At 46.9% G+C, this 19,398-nt stretch overlaps 1 protein-coding gene across 2 annotated transcripts in view; it reads right to left on the minus strand.

Moving 5' to 3' along the window:
* Positions 1-19,398, minus strand: part of LOC135895979 (nephrin-like) — a 344,642-nt gene that overhangs the window by 13,430 nt on the left and 311,814 nt on the right. For both annotated transcript variants that reach the window (XM_070536924.1, XM_070536923.1), the window contains exons 9-17: positions 19,133-19,220; positions 17,704-17,840; positions 13,104-13,257; positions 12,926-12,984; positions 12,004-12,250; positions 8,164-8,484; positions 5,876-6,157; positions 3,682-3,993; positions 1,230-1,520 (exon numbers count right to left, since the gene is read on the minus strand). In XM_070536924.1, the coding sequence (XP_070393025.1) occupies positions 1,230-1,520; positions 3,682-3,993; positions 5,876-6,157; positions 8,164-8,484; positions 12,004-12,250; positions 12,926-12,984; positions 13,104-13,257; positions 17,704-17,840; positions 19,133-19,220 (1,891 nt within the window). The remainder of the gene's footprint in view (positions 1-1,229; positions 1,521-3,681; positions 3,994-5,875; positions 6,158-8,163; positions 8,485-12,003; positions 12,251-12,925; positions 12,985-13,103; positions 13,258-17,703; positions 17,841-19,132; positions 19,221-19,398) is intronic.

Below are 19,398 nucleotides of genomic sequence, written 5' to 3' on the forward strand. Positions count from 1 at the left end.
CGCCGCGGTGTCTCAGTGGCTGTAGCATTCCGCTCCTGAACACGAGGTCGTGCGTTCGAATCTCAGTCACGAGGCAGCACTGCGATCGGGCCCAATTGCACAGAAAAAAAAAACACGCTCGTATATTTAGATTTCTGTGCATGGTAAAGAAATCCAGGGGCGCTATAACGTAAAACTATTCCCAACTTTTCTATGCCCTCCGCGATTGGCGAAACATTTTTTTGGACCACACCCACTTCACCTGGGTAACTATCACGAAAACCGTGATAGTTACCCATCTCATATGACGTGTACACACTGATTATGCATGATTTGACCGAACAAAAGAAAAATAGTTATTTCTGATGGACGCCTTTTCACCATTAGCCCCCGGCTATTGGTCAGAAGTTTTCGGGCTGCACCCACTTCACCTGCCTGTCACGCGACGTCGTAAAACCGCAATAACTCACCGCGTCAAAGTGACGTGTACACATTAAAGATGCATTAATACGCCGAACTAAACTGAATTTTCTTCTGAATAGCCGCAGGCTGCCCCGTTCCGAAAGGAATAAAAGATGGCTGTCGCCGATCGCTCAGGCGCTGGCTACTCGCACCTGCCGGAGAGCCATGGATTTATTTCCGTTTAATAAAAACTTCTTGCGTGGCCGTATAACGTTTTCTAGCACTTTCGGCACGTTTACGACCGCATTCTGCCAACTCTTCTTTGCTGAGAATCCGTTTTAGCGTCATTCTTAAGCTTCCGTTCCATGCCGCCGCGATTTTCGACCAGCCACCGCAAGCTAAGTAAGGGAAAGCGGACCAATCGCAGACGGCTGCCCCACCTTCTCCATCCGGTTACCGATTTTCAGTGCAGTGGCTCGGCCCCGTCGAATCCCTCTCCACTTGAGCGTGCTCCTCGCCTCTTGTCAGCCAATTAGATAAGACAAGCCACTCAGTGTAGGCAATGTTATTCGTTTTTCAAGCAAACGAAAGTGACCTCCTATGAACGAGGGAAGCATTTGATTGGTTTGTTCAGACAACCCTGCGGGTGACCGCCCGGTGCTTGCGTCGGCCGTAACGCAAATTTGACGTCAGGAGATTGGAATAAAACATATTGGAATAGTTTTACGTTATAGGGCTCCAGGAGGTCGTAATTAATCCGGAATATTTCCCAACGACGTCCCTCACAAATCCCTTGTGCAGTTTTCTGGGGATGTCAGGCCCCACCGTTACAAAAACAGAAGGCTCACCCGTGGTCTTTCCCTTGACGATGTCCTCGAGGTACTTCCCTTCTCCGTAGGCGTTGAAGGACATGATGCCCAGCGAGTACTCGGTGTCCGGCCGGAGAGAGCCCACGGTGTAGCTGGTGGCGTTGGACAGCAGCACGTCCTGGTAGTGGTAGCCTTCGCTCGACGCCGCCTGCCGGTACCGGATGCGGAAGGACTGCGGAAGACCGCCGTCGAAGCCCGGCCGCCACACCAGCGTCAAGCTGTTGTAGGTGGCATTGGTCACCTTCAGCTGCAGCGGTGGATCTGGCGCACCTGGCGGAAAGACGGGGACTACGTCACACGACGTGTAGACGCTTTTCGTGCTTACAGAGTTCGCTGAAAACTTTTGATTAAGCCATCAGGAGTAACACAAGTTACAATAGCCTATAAACTTACAAGACCCTCCAGCTGGCACGAGTTTTGCTGCAGATTTCGAGTCTTCGACAAGTGAGTTATATTGTTAAGTACAACAAAGAGGCCCGTGTGGATAAGCTCGACGTACGGCGCACGTCCTTTATATCTGAAAACATCAAGAATGCGTGCCTACAGTATACTATGCGGCAAAATACTTCGTTTTTTTTTTTTGCTTGGCTAACTGCACTCTCGAAAATGGCTGACCGGAAGTTCTCTGGGGTCAAGAATGCACTGCTGCCACATCGCGGATGCAAATGGTATCTATTGCGTCAACAGTGGCAGGAAAAAAAAAGTGATGATTCACCCCGCACTCAGCGTTTTGACGAGAGCGAGGTCCAGTAACACTGTCAAAGCGTTGGCTTCGGGCGTTGCTTATTATTTTTTTTCCGTATTCAGAGCTAAGAAAAGAAACATATAAAAGTTGACATCATGTTCGGCTTTTCTTCATTCAGCGCTTTCCAGCACGCCCTATCACTTCTTTAAATGTACCTCACGCCCTGAAACCAATATTTTATTACTGGTATTGCCGGACGTAATTGGCTGACCAGGCTACACTGATTTTCTGAACACAAGGCGACTGCAAACGACATGCCACTAACCAGGTTTGCCTGCGATGAGCCCCAATGAAAAAAAAATTGGTTCAAGCAGCCTGAAACACACAGTATACGGTATGATAATTAGCGGTAACTGAATAACAGCCTTAAGTGCGAGCTTACCTTCAAACTGTCGCGCCACAATTCAATGGGAAAGCTCGGTAGTGAATAACGCAAGCATTTAACGCGCAAAACAGCTGCTAGGTAGGTTAGGTCAAAATATAACGCTGGTTGTTAATGACGATGTTGGAAGCAACACGCTTTCGGCAAGTCCATTTCAGTTTTTCACAAAACAAAAGTGAATCCTATATCTGCAGTAATGCATCACAAACTACAGAAAGATCGTAGATAACCAAGCCTACAAATAAGCAAACTGTGTGGTCCACTGTTAAAGAGAGCTCCCATTTATTATTTCACCACCAAAACAGCTAAATTGCTGCATGCAGACATGCGAAGCTACTCTTTAATTCGTGGATGTCAGCCTGATACGTACTATCAACCATTTCTTACTCTCAGTCAAGCAGAAATGCTTCCGTTGTAGTGAATCTATTAAGAGCTGGATGCTCCCTCTAGGAGTGGATCGCAATGTGCTATTACTTTTAGCATGCTAACAATAATGGCCTCGCCAAAGTAAACGCTCCCTACAGCAATAGCTTCCTTCTTTTTTCAAGACCTGAAGGAAGGCACGCTCCAGCATAGCTCGAAAAGGAGAAAGCTGTTTTTTGCCCAGTGTTCCCAATATTCCTCTCGGGTCCTGTCTTTGCTAGACATGAAGAGAAAAGTTGCGTCTCCGCCTTCCTCACCACACAACCGAGATGGAGAACACTGTGTACATTCGTTAAATGTCAAATACATTCATTAAATAGCAGATGCTTTGCCAAGACAAACAGTAAAAGAAAGTGAAAAAGTGAAACGAAGTTTCAACACGTGAAGGTTCACACGCCGCTACTGAAGAACTAATAGTGTCTCCTAGTACAGGGAACCTCGTAATGACGCGGATTGTTATAGAATAAGCTAAGGACCACGTAACGAGCCATGAAACAAAAAATCGTAGCTGTTAAGAGCCAGAAAGAGGGTAAAATATGGATTACAGAGTAAAGTGACGTAGCTGATATATAATTAGATGTTAAGAAAAAGAAACAGTATATCCCAATGGCCATGCAGTGCGTAGGGCACATAACCAATGGTTTGTCACGGTAATCAAAGATGTACCACGGGAGAAAAATGCAATTCAGTGACTTGAAGGCAAATTTTGAAGGTATAAAAATTTTACGGAGGACTGCAGGCATGGAAATTTCATAGCCGTTTCTCCTGTTCGGGGTCAACGCAGGACGGACGAAAGTGCAGATCGTCGGGAGATGCTTTCGTTTTTAGCGATGGGCAAGGAAGGGGACGGCGGTGGGGACGACTACGCGAAAGCCACTCACTGAGCGTGTCCAGGTGAACCTTGGCGCTGTCGAAGCCCAGCTCGTTCCGGGCCACGCACTCGTAGTGGCCGTAGTCGGAGGACCGGATGAGCTTCACGTGAAGCGTGCTCTCGAAGGTCAGCAGGTCCACCTGGCGCACGGACACGTCGTACTTGTCCGGCTGCGGGGACGAAGCGGTGATGACGACGCCCTCGCGAGACCACGAGAACGTGGCGTTCGGCGCTGCCTGGGCACGGCACACCAGCTCGGCCGTGCCGCCTTCTTTCCCCGCTGCCTTCAGCTGCGGGGGACTCTGGTCGATCTCGGGGCGGACTGCGGAGAGAGCGGCGGCCACGAAAGTTGGAAACAGCGTACGGGCTTCCTATTCCATCATGGAAGCATGAATGCGCATGGTGAAACGAAACGACGTGGTACGCGACATGGAACGACGTGGTGGCTGGTGGAATCAGGTTCGTTGATTTTACCCTTTATTCTCGGCTCATTATAGACCCTTAAAACGCGTGGTTCGCATTCGCAAACAATCGAACGGGACAGAAATTTATTGCACTGAAGACTGATGCATTTTCAGGCGACGTAACCTGCTGGGGTTACCACCAATACGGGTTACCACCAATACCCCGGGGGCGTTAGTTATCTCCGCACGTTCTGTGTGACTGTCCTCGCCACAATTTACAGAGACGATCGCTCGCAATCGCGATTGCGCGCTTTGACCCCAGACTTTTAACAGATGCAATTAATTCAGAATGCCGACATCACGAGCCATTGCAGAAGAGTGCGACGAGGGCAGTGTTACAGTGTTTAAGGACGGCAGACTTGGACAAGCGGCTGTAGCCTGAGCTGATGTTTGCAGTGCTATAAGTGCCACTGTGCTGTGCGGTGAAAGTACGCGGTGACAGTGACCGACTGTGATTGTGTAGCTGTGATCACTTTCTCTCTCCCTCTCTATCTCTCCTTTCCTATTACTTCACCACCCCCTCCCCTCTCTCCCCTGTGTAGAGAAGCAAACCGGAATTTCCCCTTTGGTAAAACTCCCTCCCTTTCCCCTTCTCTCTCTGCTTCTACGAACCGCAATATCATAAACCCTTGTTATATTATCCTTAAAGCTCAAGTCTTTGGCCAGAGAAATTGTATTCTTTATTTATCTCTAGATGGATACAGCAGCGACGTGTTAAAAAAATTTGCTCTATAGTTTTTCCACTGTTTCGGCACAAGATGTGTGTATTGTTCTCTTCAAATTTTCTTCTATAACATCGCATTCTCTGACATTCCGATATGGCTTCGAACAGAAGTACACAGCCCTTCCAATTATCGTAATACCGGTGCCACAATTGCACTTTTGATTGCGATCGGGGCCGATCCGGATCTGATTTCGTGATCGCGATCAACAATGATTCCTTCTACGCGGTCCAACGATGCGGATCCAGTAATTATTGCCTTCTGATCGTCAGCAAATTGCAGAACTGCATAATGTATCGGGTACACAAATTCAGTTTTCCAAGATATAAGTAAATTTGGACAATATTTTAATTTCACAGCTCATTATTGGTGGTAAAAAGATTTTTAAACGTTTTCTTATTAAGCTGATTTTACTTCTTGTTTTTAGCGTTTTCAGAATACTGCGCTAGAAGGCGCAGACGTCAGTCTGCGATCGCGATCAAGGAGCCTGATCGCGATTCTCGAATCGCGATCGCCAAGGTCCGGATCCCGCAGGATCGCTATCACAAATGACCGTATAGCAACACCTGATCTGGATCAAGCTCGATCCAGATCTACCCCGATCGCTATCAGAACTGTACGTGAGACACCGGCATAAGACACTGCTCTCTTGATTTAAATTTTCGGCGTTTGATGTAGTTCCACCGTGCTTTCGTAGTACCTCCTCGTGGCGTTAGCTTAGCAAGGAACGCATGCAAACTGTGCCATAAATAGAAAATTTTTTGCCAGCCAACGGTGTGAGTATTTGTCGTGTAAAGCTTGCATTCGTGATATGCATAATGGTTTGGTTCGTTGCCAAAATTGCTTTCGAGTTGCCAACCAACATGGAAGAGCAATTAGAAACGCGAAAAGTCGAGTCGGCGTGTCGACGACGAAGACTTCATTTGCATGAAAGCAGGAACGTGATGCGATTAAAAGAGAGAGAGAGAGAGAGAGCCGGAGAGTAGGGGCAGAGGGGAAAGAAGACAAGGGAGCTCACATTTGACGATGAGGTTGGCGGTCATGACGGCCTCTTCGCCGATTCCGTTGTGGGCGACGCAGTCAAACGGGCCCGAATCTTCGCGCGACACGTTGTACACAGTGAAGATGGATCGCATGTCATCCTTGATCATCTGACGCGTGCGGCTCATGTCGAAGCCCGGCCGGCGCCAGGAGACGGTGTCGTCGTTGAATGGCTTCGCGTCCACGTCGCACTCGAGCTGGGCGTTGGAGCCGGCGTCGATGATCACGGTCTCGGTGACAGCCTTGATCACTGCGCCGTCTGCACGACCATAAAAGGCAACGCTCAAGGGTCGAATGAAGGACGCGAGCAAGCAACTCACTCGATCATCAGCGGTCTCAACAGTGTCATACAAGAAGGCGTGAGCCACACTGTCTTGAGTAATCAAACTTCAGCGTGTCGAATAGAAATTCTTAAATCTTGTAAAGATCTATGTTCCTGAAGTTATCAGTTGACTGACGGAACAATGTAACATTTTGCAGACGCCGTCGACATATATTTTGGCAACGTCTCCAAAATGATGTGAAAGAAACTAGATAAATAACTAAATAAATAGATCTCGTATAGAAAGGCGCTCGATGACCACGCTTCCAAATTTACTTATGCGAGAAACAATAATTGAACAACGAAAAGTTGTGCAGTTCCGGTAGCTTCTCTTGCTTCGCGTTTCAATTCTTTTATTTTCTCTAATATTTTTTCGATTTGTTCGAAAAATTTCTATTTCGTCTTCAACATTTGTTTTGATCCTACACTCGCAAGGTACCAAATTGAATTCTTTACTTCCTTATGACGTTTACAGTACTATTATTATGATTATTAGATAACGCGTGCTGATTATTAGTGTTTGCGTGTATTTCGTAGTAATGCGCCCCCCTTTTGCCTTTGAGTGTGTTTGTGGACTTTATGATGCTTCTGTGCTGTTATACTTGTCCGCTGAAGAAACCATGTGCGTGCATGCTCGCATTCTCTTTTCTGCGTAACATTTATTGTCTTCCGACGGAATCGTCGAAGGCAATCAACTATAACCACTATCCGTATTAAAGTAATGTGTTTAAAATATGTGTCTCACATCAGAAACAGACATGAGAGGAATACAGAAGCTTCAACAACTTCAGTGTGGACTAAGCCAATAAGTATAAAAAATAGGAGTAATAAGAATAAACTCGGTGTAAATTCGCAATTAATACCTCTTCAGTGTACCACCAGCGGAAGTGTTGCAAAGCGTTATCCTACATAATGTTGCCACACACAACTCGATGTGGCAAGCGTATTATGCGGCGATGTAGTAAACCCAGTTGCAGCTCTGTACAATTTACGAAATTAAATGCTGCTTTCACTGGACATCGATTACCCCGTAGAAAACATAAAGCGAAGGCCCTGGCGAATTTTCCATGTCTGATGCCACTCCTGCGCAGATCTTTTTTTTTTTTCTGAACCTATGTAATAAAGCTTGCTAATTGGACGACCAACATAGAGCATTACTTCGTTTCTGAACCAAGCAATGCCTCGTTGTTCGCTAACCGGTCAGCTACTGATTGTGTCCGAAACTTAAAGCTTGGCCAACCTTATTCAGGGCAACGGAATTGAAACACAGCTCAACCACTTCACGAAGCAAAAAATTAAGCTGAATTACAGTGCGTTCGGTGCGTAAGTCTGCGAAGAATGAAAAGACGGACTGATTGACGACCCTTTATTGTGTATCATCTGCTAAACCTGACTGATGCTTGGCCCAGTCGGCCTGCCATCCCAACTAGGGATGTGTTAGCGCAAAATACTTTCAAGCACCTTGTCTGTCTGCCTTTGTCTGTTTCCCTGCTACCATACCCCTAAACGTAAAACTGACTGGACACAAGAAAAATTATATTTTGGGATATCATGTGATTTATAAGCTTCTCGCTCTTCCAGTTGGAGGAGCACGTTTTGTGATCACTATTACTATATTTGTTTGTATTTAATAAAGTGATTTGATTAGCATTTACGCTTGTGTTCGCGGTTGCTCTCTGCCTGTTGTTGTTTTTGTTGTTGTTGTTGTTGTTGTTGTTGTTGTTGTTGTGGTTGTTGTTGTTGTTGTTGTTGTTGTTGTTGTTGTTGTTGTTGTTGTTGTTGTTGTTGTTGTTGTTGTTGTTGTTGTTGTGCAGTGTTCCCGTCTACAAGTTGTGCTACGGCAAGATAGAATCAAGAGCTCAGGACGACATCGAACGCCGTAGTGACGCCTGACCCGCTACTGCCAGCACCCCACGCCCGTCACGTGACGAGGGGCCACTCACACTGGACGTTGATGAGGATGGACGCCTTCGTCGAGCCTTCGCTGTTCGTGGCTTCGCACTCGTAGACGCCCCCGTCGCCGCGCTCCACGCCCGTCAGGTTGAGCAGCGGTCCGCTGGCGAACACGCGCGCCGAGGGAGAGGAGGCGGAGCGGCTCGACGACCGCTCGGAGCTGCGAGCCGCGGTGGGCAGCCGGCGGTCGCCCTTCTTCCACGTGTAGCTGACCGGCCGCGGGTTCGCCTGCGCCGTCAGGTTGATGACCAGCGAGCGGCCTTCGACGATGTCGAAGCGCTCCAGCGGACCGATCGAGAACTCGGGCTTGTCTGCGTGAGCAAGGGCGGGGACGGAGGAGGAAGCACAAGGATGAGGAAGGTGCGAATCACCGAGTGAACTTACGAACAGCACCGCGCAAAAACGAAAGAAAACAAAGTTTTCCCTAATGCACGTGTTATATTGTCTCGGAACACGCCGTACCTAACGGAAGACACTTTTTTTTCTTTTTAAGGCAAAAGACTTAAGTGGCTCACACCCCCCATGCCATCTAAAAAAAAACACGTCAGCCGGTCCAACGGTACAAAAACTATCAGCAGCAGCAGCAATGGCTTATCCCTCTCGCAATGCAGAGGCTACAAGCGCTCAGCAAAGTGAAGCGAACAGTGCGTACATTCATTGAAATCGCTCATACAACACGCATAACAGCATACGTTCCAGTCGCCTGCTGAGAGGATGCAACGTAAATTCGAAGAGAAACGTCGTTGGCGCGAGTCTGACCCCGCTATACAAGCGTTCAAGCCGGGGGTAAGCGTCCAAAACGAGTCCAAGAAGCTGCAGTGCGAAAACAGCAACGCGACAATGCCAGATGGCACAGCACGCTTTCGCCTTCACGTGTTACAGGAGTGTAACAAGCTGCCGAACTTTTTCTTTTCTTTTCTATTCTTATTTCTTTTTGTCTTCTTTCTGTCTCGTTTTCTTCGTCATTGGCTTTTTCTTGCAGAATTAACGAAAACTTGCACGCAAGAAACCGGTGTACTTGCGATTGCGAAATGAACGCACCTCCTGCAGTTAAGTCTGTAGCGTAAGAATAAAATCCAGCAGTACTCTCTCATTGTGCATACATAAACTGCCGTTTTAAAAAGGGTATTCGGCACTTACCGCGATGTATACATAGTCAAATGGAGCTAAATGACTCAAACATTTTTTTACAGCAATTGAAGAACAGCTAGAAATAGCGTACGAGAATTCAATGCTGCCTAAGCGACGCGTACGCTATCGCAAACTGCATTCGAACACCAAAACTTCGATGTAAAGTGTTATTACATTATACAGAATGGAAGTGTTCTGAAGAGGTTCACTCACACTTCAACAATCGGCCAATGAAACGCCAAACAAAGATCTGCTTCTGCAATGGTAAATGTCAGTTTCGGGCAAACTGGTTCAGCAACGGTCGTTTTAAACCTAGGTCTCACACTTCAGAACACCACGATGCGGATAAGATGGCGCAACGAAAGAATACACGAGTGTTACGGAAACGGCACTCGAGCCATCATTTCCAGTAGGCAGAACACTCCGCGGTGCAGAAGTGTCAACACTGCCCTTCCATAAAGATTGGCCTTGTCGTATGGCCTAATTAGTTTCATATTTGCAGAGCCATTTCGCGTACTATGCAGATGCGGGAAACGACTCGATCCGGCACTTTCCGCGTATCCGTCGCTCTGTTTTCCTGCGCACGTCCGCGAGCGAATGCCGCGACTAAAGATAACAAAACAAGCTACTCGAAACACCGCGCGTCGGCCGTTGTCAACGGCATCCGCTTCCCACCGAGAACGTGGCGCGCAAATGCAGTGCACTTCCCCCAGCGATAGATAAATCCCTGACACTGACACTGCAACAGGGCTATAAAAAAAGAAGAAGGGAACGCGAACTAAAGAAGCGCGACACGCATAAAATGAACACGCGATCTCGTCCCAGCATTCCTCGGGTGCTAGGGAGAACGAGCTTTGACGTTAGTGCAACGCCGTCCCTGCCGCGGACACTTCCCTTTAGCGCGGCCCTTTTAGCGAAGTTTCATAGCACAAGCACGAAGGCCAGGGAAGTGCCAGGGAGGAGAGACTCGTGAAGCTATTTCGAGGTAACGCAGGAGGAGGCGGGAGGGGGGGGGGGGGGGGTGGAGGCTCTCACTCCCGCGTGGCGTCTCGCTAAGAATGACCATCGCCGCTAACACCGAGAACTTGTATACGTTTCGCAGGCCGCGAGCCATCCCAACGTGACGAGCAAAAAAAGGCAAGCGCCGAAACGGCGTCGAAACAAACACAGAAGCGTCTACTTTTCATCCGACTGTTGTTTCGAAGGCGAGTGCCGTACGGAAATGCGGGGCCGCTTCTCGCTCGCCAGAGGGCGCATTCGTCTTGACCGCCGAGTGGCGCGCTAAGTGAGGCTAGCGCCAGCAGCAAGCGGCGCTGCAGTTGCGCCAGACTCTTTCCCGCGAGCCTGGCTCGACGTCTGTTCCCCACCGCGCATTTATTTCGCTCGCCGTCTGCTCCGGCGTTTCCCTTTATCACCGACAGGGCCCCCCAAAACCCAAACCCTCCGTAATTGCTGCTGTTTGCAGTTCGTTCGTTTATTTGTTCGCTGGAAAAAAAGTTTCTTTTTCGCGGCACCACGCGAAGCGGGCACGAGATTGGCAAATGCACATCAGCATGCGGGTTGGTTAGGGGGTGCACGCCTGCTTCCTGAACAAACGTGCGCGGGCATTCTTTTCAGCTTTTCAAGCCCGGAGCCAGCCCCGTTCGCGCGTAATGCATTCTTCCCCTTTGTGCCTTGAAGTACTGCGGCGGTGCTCTGGAGACTTTTTTCAGGAGGAGAACAAACAGCCTGCTCGAACGCCTTTGAGGGTGGGCGCAGCCCCTTCACAATACGGGCGTATATGGAAAGCCGTGAGCCTTGGTTCCGACTTGGAAAGGAGAGCCGAAAGCGATGCTGGAGTTTGCGAAGCAGGGAGTCGAGAACAAATCTCGTTGTTCTGGTTCAATGAACGCCGACGCGTTGCCATTGCCGACACCACCAATTTCCCTCGCCTGCTCTCGACGCAATATGTTCGAGCTTCGCTATTTGCTGCTGAAGAAGGTCTCTCGTCCCACCTCGCAATGGAGTAGTGCCGAGTGAAGTCACACGCGAGCAGAGGTTTAGAAAGAAAAATTGAAAGGGCCTTTAAATAGAAAGATGGAGAAAGAACCGCCCGTATTGATGCTCTCCTGAAGTCGTATTAGCTGTGGTAAGTTATTCTGTTTCATTCTTGCGGTTTCAACGAAGCTAGGTTGAGGATAGGCGTTAGAAGGTCGAAGTATCTTCTCCAGATAGGTGTTACTTTTGTTTACAAAATCTATCGGTTTGGTGATGCGGTTAAAGCGTAGCAACAGGTTTGGATTGGCTGCACGTAACAAGGAAGAACGAAGAAGAAGCAGTAGGTCATGATATGGGTCATTGCTATGAAATATATATATATATATATATATATATATATATATATATATCGTAGCGACGTCTGTGTTCTTGTTACCTTGAACCACTCTTTTCAGTAATGCTTTGAGGTCTGGAAGGTGAATGAATGAAAGACTGAAGGCAAAAATATTTTATTAGCGACCTATGTGCTGAACGTTACGCCGTTTCAGATATTAACATTTCGGTTGCTTGGCAAAGGCAGGATCAGAGTCGTTTATTTCTTTCATTGTCAGGACTCTTATTGGAAACGAATGGCGTGGGGTTGTATAAAATGTTTGGCGATATAAGCTGGCTTCCCGAAAAAGAAGCTTTCATAAACGGGCGTCGCACACAAGCCCACTTACAGGTGACGTCGAGGAACACCGAGTCGTGCACGCTCAGCTGCAGCGCCTTGTTGGTGGCCTGGCACATGTAGTTGGCCTCGTTGTCGTCGGCGGTGACGTTCACCACCAAGACGCTCTTGGAAGCCTTGCCTCCGAACGGCGCGTCGACAGGCGGCTCTTCGGTCGCTCCGGAGAGCTGCAGGCCGTCCTTCCACCAACTGATCACGGAGGCCGGGTTGCTGGAGCCGGTCTCGCAGGTCAGCGTGAGCTGGACAGAGGAGGCGCACCAAGAAAGCGTTTAACGCCTTCTAATGCTCGCCCAGTGATACTCCACACTATTCTTTTGTTATGTCGGCAACAAATGAATTTACTAGCTTGCCCAAAGAAATTCTTTAGACGAGTGATCGCACTCGCTTTAGTGACAACCTCTATGACGCAGTAAACAAATGGTAGCTTAATCCATGACAGCCCTCATAAATATTCATTACCAGTTCAATCTCAATCTCTTCCAGAAATGCGTTTGTTTTGCCTGTGCTTGCGCTTGCTGTGCACTATGAAATTAATTACATGTCTCATCTTCGTGCTTTATTTTTGATCGTGACAATTAGAATTCTTCTATTTCTTCATTTGCCCATTCATATGTATTGCCTTCAAGAAATGAACATTTGGACCAAGTGAAAAAGAAAGACATGCAGCCAGGTCACTTCATGAAAATGCCATTTCGAAGAAATGTAGAGAGAGAAACAAAGCACTGTCACGTCGGCGAGGGAGATACTTTTTCGTACGGGTAATATTCGAATAAGTTAAACACCTGTTATCTTCGGGAAATTAGCCCGAGTTTCACAGCAGTCCCATCAGTCAAAGCTGTGGTTTCGTATGTCGATACCAAATCGGCGATGCGCACATTCTTTCACAAAAATGAGGCTCCAGTCTCGATGCTTACCTTTTGTCCGGACCTCGGCTTTCGCGGTTTTATCTTGATAGTGACAGCAGGGGGCGGAACTGCGCGTGAAAGTCAACACAGTGTGTTAGCTGCGCAAAAAACAGTGCTTCATGTGCGCCAGTGTAGCGGTAAGCGCTTCCGCAGTGACGGCATAGTTTAGTACGTCGAAGACACTTACAATGAACCGTGAGCTTGATGCTCGTTGTCAGGGCTTTCTTCGTGGCCGGGTTGGACGCCTCGCAACGATACTCCGCTCCGTTGTCCGAGTCTTGCGCAACGATCGCCACTTCCGAGGTCACCGAATTTCCGTTAGCCTTCGAAGTAGAGTCCACCTGGGCGCACAGTTTCAAAGCAGCACTTGAAATAGCTGACACATTTCGCTCAACTAATGTCGCACGCTCGCGCGTCTCGTTCACGTCGCTAAAAAAAAAACGCATTTAGTTGACGCTTTGTTGCTCCGTGTTAAGGTTTCGTGCACGTCAGCCCGCACCAAGTTTTTAAGAAATGAAGTGCGACTCAAATGCACCACAAGCAATAGAAATGAATTCCCCGTATCTTTTCTATCATCATCATCATCATCATCATCATTATCTTTTTTATATGTGTGAAAGAAAAATCTGCGGCGAAACAAACATCCCTTGCAAGCTTATTATCCTCTCCACTGCTGCTGCTATACTTTTTGTCATTATTTATTTATTTATTTATTTATTTATTTATTTATTTATTTATTTATTTATTTATTTATTTATTTATTTGTACACACTGCAGCGCAATAAACGCTATAGCACGAGTGGGTTCACAGAACGAAATGGACAATGACGAAAATTGCAAATGACTCCGGGAGGCAGTTAATCACTGCGTAAATAACATAATCGTCGGCATATGGACGAAGTTTAGAAGATATGTTAACAGGCAAATCATTTATGTGGACCAATAACAGCAGTGGCCCAACAACGGAGCCCCTTGGCACTCCATATGTCAAGTCAAGTCAATAGCACTGGAGTCAGGTCGAGGAGGAGGAGGGAGGAGAGAAAACAAGGGGTGAAAGGCAGAGAAGCTAACCAGATTAGGTGTCCGGTTTTCTGCTCTGCACATGGAGATGAAGTAAGGGCAGAAAAATATAAGAAACCGAGAGAACATTAAAAAAAGAACGTAATGCATCAGCTAGCATTTTCTCTAGATCTTCAATGAGTCCCATTTCTTTTACAAAGCACACTAGCGCTTTTAAAGCAGTTCGGGCCGACTTGAGCTGGTACCAGGGTCCACGAAGTCTTACTTCCGTAAGAGGAATGGTTATCAATCTTGTCAAGCGTCGCGCTGAGAGCTTTGTGCATTGGAACGACGACAGTCACACAGAAGGTGCGCTATCGTGTCTTTGCACATGCAAATTTCACATTCTGGACTTGTAGTCATTCCGATGAGGTACGCATTAGTAAAAGCTACTCCCATTCATAGGCAATAAATGAGAGTTACCTCCGGTCGAACTGTAAAAGATGAACTGGCAGCGAAGTAAAAGTAAACTTGAAATACAGTTAGCTACTTGCGCATTTATTAGTACAGTGCTAAGTTCCGCAAGGAGTTTAGAATGTAATACTGTGTCAAGCGATCTCGCCAAATCTGTACAAATAGCTTCAACCTGGTTGCCAACGCCAAGGTTAAACAAAATGCCGTGTGTAAACTCAACTAACTGCGTTGTCGTCCTAAAACCGAGCCTAAACACACGCTTTCTATTAGACAGTAAGTCCTATAATGCCAGAAAAAGCACGATTTGGTTATGAATGATATGTTCCAACATTTTGCGTGACTGTGATGTCAAATAAGTGAGTCATTAGTTCGACAATGACTCCTTATCCCCAGCTTTATAAAGAGGGAGCACTTTAGCTAACTTCTATAAAGTAGGAAAAGTGGTAGACCATAAGACTTGTTGAATATGACCGTTAGATATCTTGATGACAACAACGAGTAGTGAATCAAGAATGCATTGTGTATCCCGTCCGGACCGATGAATTTCTTGGTATACAAGCTTCATACAAGGTTATAAACACCTTCGTTGCTTATGTCAATGTCACTGATTACTTCGCAACAAACTATATTGGTGAGAGAACGGATAAAGTTGTTATCGGGAATAAACACGAACTGAAAATACTGATCGAAAACACCTGATGTTACTGATGGATCACTGATGACGTCATTATCAATTTTGAATAAAGTGGGTGAAGCATTGTGAGGTAACATAGAAGACCAAAATTTACAGGAGTTAATAATTAACGGATCAGGCACTGGAACGCGAGAAAAGAAATCTTTCACCATTTGCCGCTTAAAATTGTGTTCATTGTTTTCCTTCTTTGTGTCAAAAGCCATACAAGAAGAGCTCGGGAAATAAAGGGGTGGGGGAGCGGGAAAGCAGTTGCCGCTGTGCCATCCAAACAAATACATTATCCTTATCTCTTGTTCCTTTTAACTGCTAGCTACTCTGAAAGAAAAGCGCCTCCAATAACAAAAGATCGCTTCCGTTTTTTTATTTTTATTCTTTTGTGTCCCCACATAAGCTGCGAGCTAGGTGCGTACGGTTAGGAAAGCAGCGCTAAGAGAGGGACAGAGACACATAGTGTGCAGTCAACCACAAAACTTTACGGAACGCGCGATCTGAGAAAAAGCTGAATATCTGCGCAGCCTGACAAGGCAGCCTAGAATTTGCATCTACAACCTCTACTAGTATATGCAAACAACATTGCGATGCTCAATTTTAGTGACTGCTGTTACAGGCTGCTCGGAAGTTGAACGTTTTCCCGTGATCCCGTGGTGCTTAAACTGTTGTGCTTGACTGTACAAGATGGGCGCGCCAAGACGAGTCCAATGCAGCACCTGTCTTGTGCACTATGTGTACAAGACAGGTGCTGCCTTGTACACATAGTGCAGTCCCTGTGTATCTTTCGCGCTGCTTTTGCATCCGTTCGACCATGACCCAACGCATCCAAACCAAAGTCCTGCTATGTGCGTACACCCGCTGAAACTGGGGACAGAATTGTGCGAACTCAAATCGCGTGTGTCCTGGTTTTATCACCACCGACGAGTGCACAAGAGACAAGGCCGTCAAGTTTCCTCCTTCTGACACGTCCGGAACTTTGAAAGACTGCACTTATGTCCTGCCGATGAAGAAGGTCTTGCAAATTAAAATCAATCTAGCAATTCAAAGCATTTTCCTTTGTCTGTCTTTTTGCTGTCGGCGTAAGCTCTGACGGGCACACAATGTCATCCACCAAAAACAGCGCGGACATAACACGTTAAACTAAATGCTAGAGGAAGATAAGTTTCAGTACCGGGCAGAAAATCCCATGCCGAAAATTAATTTCCTGTCATTACAAGTAATTTCTCGTTTCATCGCTCTTAACGAAGGACTTCCTTCCGTATTCTTAACTCTGCTCATTCTTAGCCGCAGTGAAACACTTCATTTATTGTCGACGAAGACATTGTTTTGATAGAAAAAGCGATGTGTACTTAGGAGCACCTGGTAGAAGTTTCCTATCCTATCGTTTCGTGTTTTCTGTGGCGTAAGAGCAGAATATTGCCTAAGCATAGTTACGTGGTGCGGAAGTGCGTTACGCATTACGCATACATGAAACAGATGTGGATAGCAGCAAAAGCAGAATACAAATGCTATTGGATAACTGCTGTGCTTGTAAACTGATTGGCGACCATCTGGTTTAACGAAGCGGAGCCGTTATGCGTCTATTTTCGCAATATTCCCTCGTTCATGCTTCTTGTCTTTCCGTTACGGCGTTAGGATAATATTTCCCGTTGCAAATAAAGTGAAACAGAAAAAAAAGAATACGTACTAAAAATTACAACTAGCGAGATAAGCGTCAGTAAGGGCCAAAACCGAGCAGGGCTCATCTGGCAGCTTATTCTGCGAGCTTCCTTTAATACTTCCGGACTGCGCTGCTGAACAAATTGCAACGAAGTAAATTTAGCTACTCTTTACTGCATATGAGACAGAAAGGCGGTTGTGGAAAGCTGTGCAAGTTCCTATGCCCTGCGGATTAAACAAAATACGCCCAACGGAAGGCGCAGTGCGGAAGAAAAAAATAATAACTGACAATAACGCAAAAATTGGGGTAGGCTTTTCCGTGACATTCACGTTAGCGTGGCAAAGCGCGCTTTCCGGATCTGCTTACGGTTAGGTTAGGACTGCCAGAGTAATCGGAAAAACGAAGTAGAGCTGAAGGCGTTCAGCAAACTGCGTTTCTTAAACGGAACAAGAACGGCAGGTTAAACTTCTAACCATTCTTTTGTTTAATCACGATCTACTTTTAGAGCTATCTGAAGGAAACAAATGCGACAAGAGGCTGTGGACACAGCCGCGTTAGCCTTAGAAGAACATAAGACATTATTCTTCGCAGAAATGAAGAGAAAACGCGCTAAACTCAATCAAGGAGCGGCTATTGTAAATCTCCCTAAGTATTTTGTATTCTAGGGCTTCTTTTGGGCGGTAAAACAAGAATCAATTCTCATCCCGCCACATAATTGCGCACGTTTAGCGTTACCCTTATTTGTATTGCCAGATTACTTCCGTCCATTTGAAGCTGAAAAAACTGCCCATCTTCACGTCAAACTTTAATTCTCGTAAAAGAGGACCCAGATAACTCGCTAATAATCTGATATCAAAATGTATAACCACGAAAATGTTCATCGAGAGACGGCCGCTTACAATTTTTCAATCAGTCGAACGATCGCTTTATCACTGCCTCGAGCTAATCACGATAAGGCGCGAAACTCACCCTTTGCGTTCCTTTGAACCAGCGGACAGTCGGCAGCGGATTCCCACCGTTCGTCACGCAGGTGATGTGCTGCAGCGTCTTCGCGTGGATAGCAGTTCCTTCCTTGTACCCGAATATTCGCGGGGTCTCTGGAGCATCTGCGGGCATGAACACAATCAGAAGCACGTTCGTCACGTATCAGCGACGTAGTCGATGTTGTCCTACGGAAGCTCCCGAAAGGCAAGAAGCTAAATAACGTTTCCCATAAAACTGGGACAGAAAGGGCATTACACGCGCTGTTCAGAGATCTCTGGCGCAAGGTACCGCTTACGTCACATACTTTTGCTCAACCATCCCCGCTCTAAGTGCGCATCGCAAAACTTTCGCCGTGGAAGAGCAGCTACGGCGAGCCTGTGGACTACGTGGGGAACGGACCGAGACGATCCATTCCAACCTGTTAAAACGGTGTTGGAGGATGGTCCAGGGGTTGCAGGAGACCAGCACGCTTCAAAGGTGGGACCTTGCACCGCTGACAATAACGGCAGCTTCTCACGTAGCGCTGAACGGCCGAGAACAGTGGCCAGCAACACGTTTGGCGCATGTGCGCTAACATCCTGACGAAGCCTAAGCGTCCGGTGCACGGGTCTTCATGACACGCTTGCAGCACTTCGCGCAGTGAAACTGGCACGACTAGAAGGAACGTTTCCTTGGAGCAGCCTATCTGTTTGATGTGGCGCGGTACTGTGGCGCCGTCTACTACCGACTCGGCTAATGAAGGCTGCTACCTTCGAATCCCGGGGCGTACGTCGGCGTGCCGAAATTATATTTTGTAGAAGTGATTACTCCTACAAGCTGCATAATTTTTAAACCATGACTACGCATTCACGCACTTCGCCGATATTGTGGGACGAACATTCTTTTACAAAACACAGTATGATACAGAGACCCCTTCCACAATTCAGTTTGTGTTCTGGGGGCCCTATTGCATACTTATGATATATTGTCTTTTGTTACGAAAATTGAATTCATCTATTCCGTTACCCTTGCGTCTCCCCCCCCCCCCTTTTCCCACTTGGTCTCTTCTTTTTTTTCTATTTTCTTTATTTTATTTGCTTTTTTTTTAGTCGTTAGACTTCAGTGGTACAAGAGTTTCTAAACAAAGCGACACAAGCCAGGGCAAGCATAAAATTTGACTTGCTATCAAACATAGAATTTTGTTGCATGTGCAAACGTCGGAGGCCCGCATGACACAGACGAGCCTTCGTAGCACGGGGCTCAAAAACCAATGCAAACACTAAGTGTACCTTGCTGTCGCCATTCCGGAAAGCATAGATGCATTCGGTTTGTGAAGCGTCTGTTATAGAAACATTACTGGTCTGCCGCCAAACGCGTTCAAAATTATTGTAACGACGGTCAGATCATGTTGTCACGATGGCGCAAATCCACTTACAGAGAATGCTGACGGCCGCAGTTTCCACGACTGTGTCTCCAAGGGCTTGATTGACCGCGTAGCAGGAGAACATCTTCATATTTCGTTCCTGCGAATGGCGACGACAGTAAAGCAGAACGCCATTAAATAAAATTGTAGGTAAACCTATACATAAAATCCAACCTTATCAAGATAATTCAAGAGAGATCAAAAGAAACAGCCGCGCAAAGATGCCGAGTGCCTCAACGCCAGCCACAGAAGTACAGCGATCAGCATAAAGCACTTTA

This window comes from Dermacentor albipictus, chromosome 4, assembly GCF_038994185.2.
Source record: "Dermacentor albipictus isolate Rhodes 1998 colony chromosome 4, USDA_Dalb.pri_finalv2, whole genome shotgun sequence".
Lineage (NCBI taxonomy): Eukaryota > Metazoa > Arthropoda > Arachnida > Ixodida > Ixodidae > Dermacentor > Dermacentor albipictus.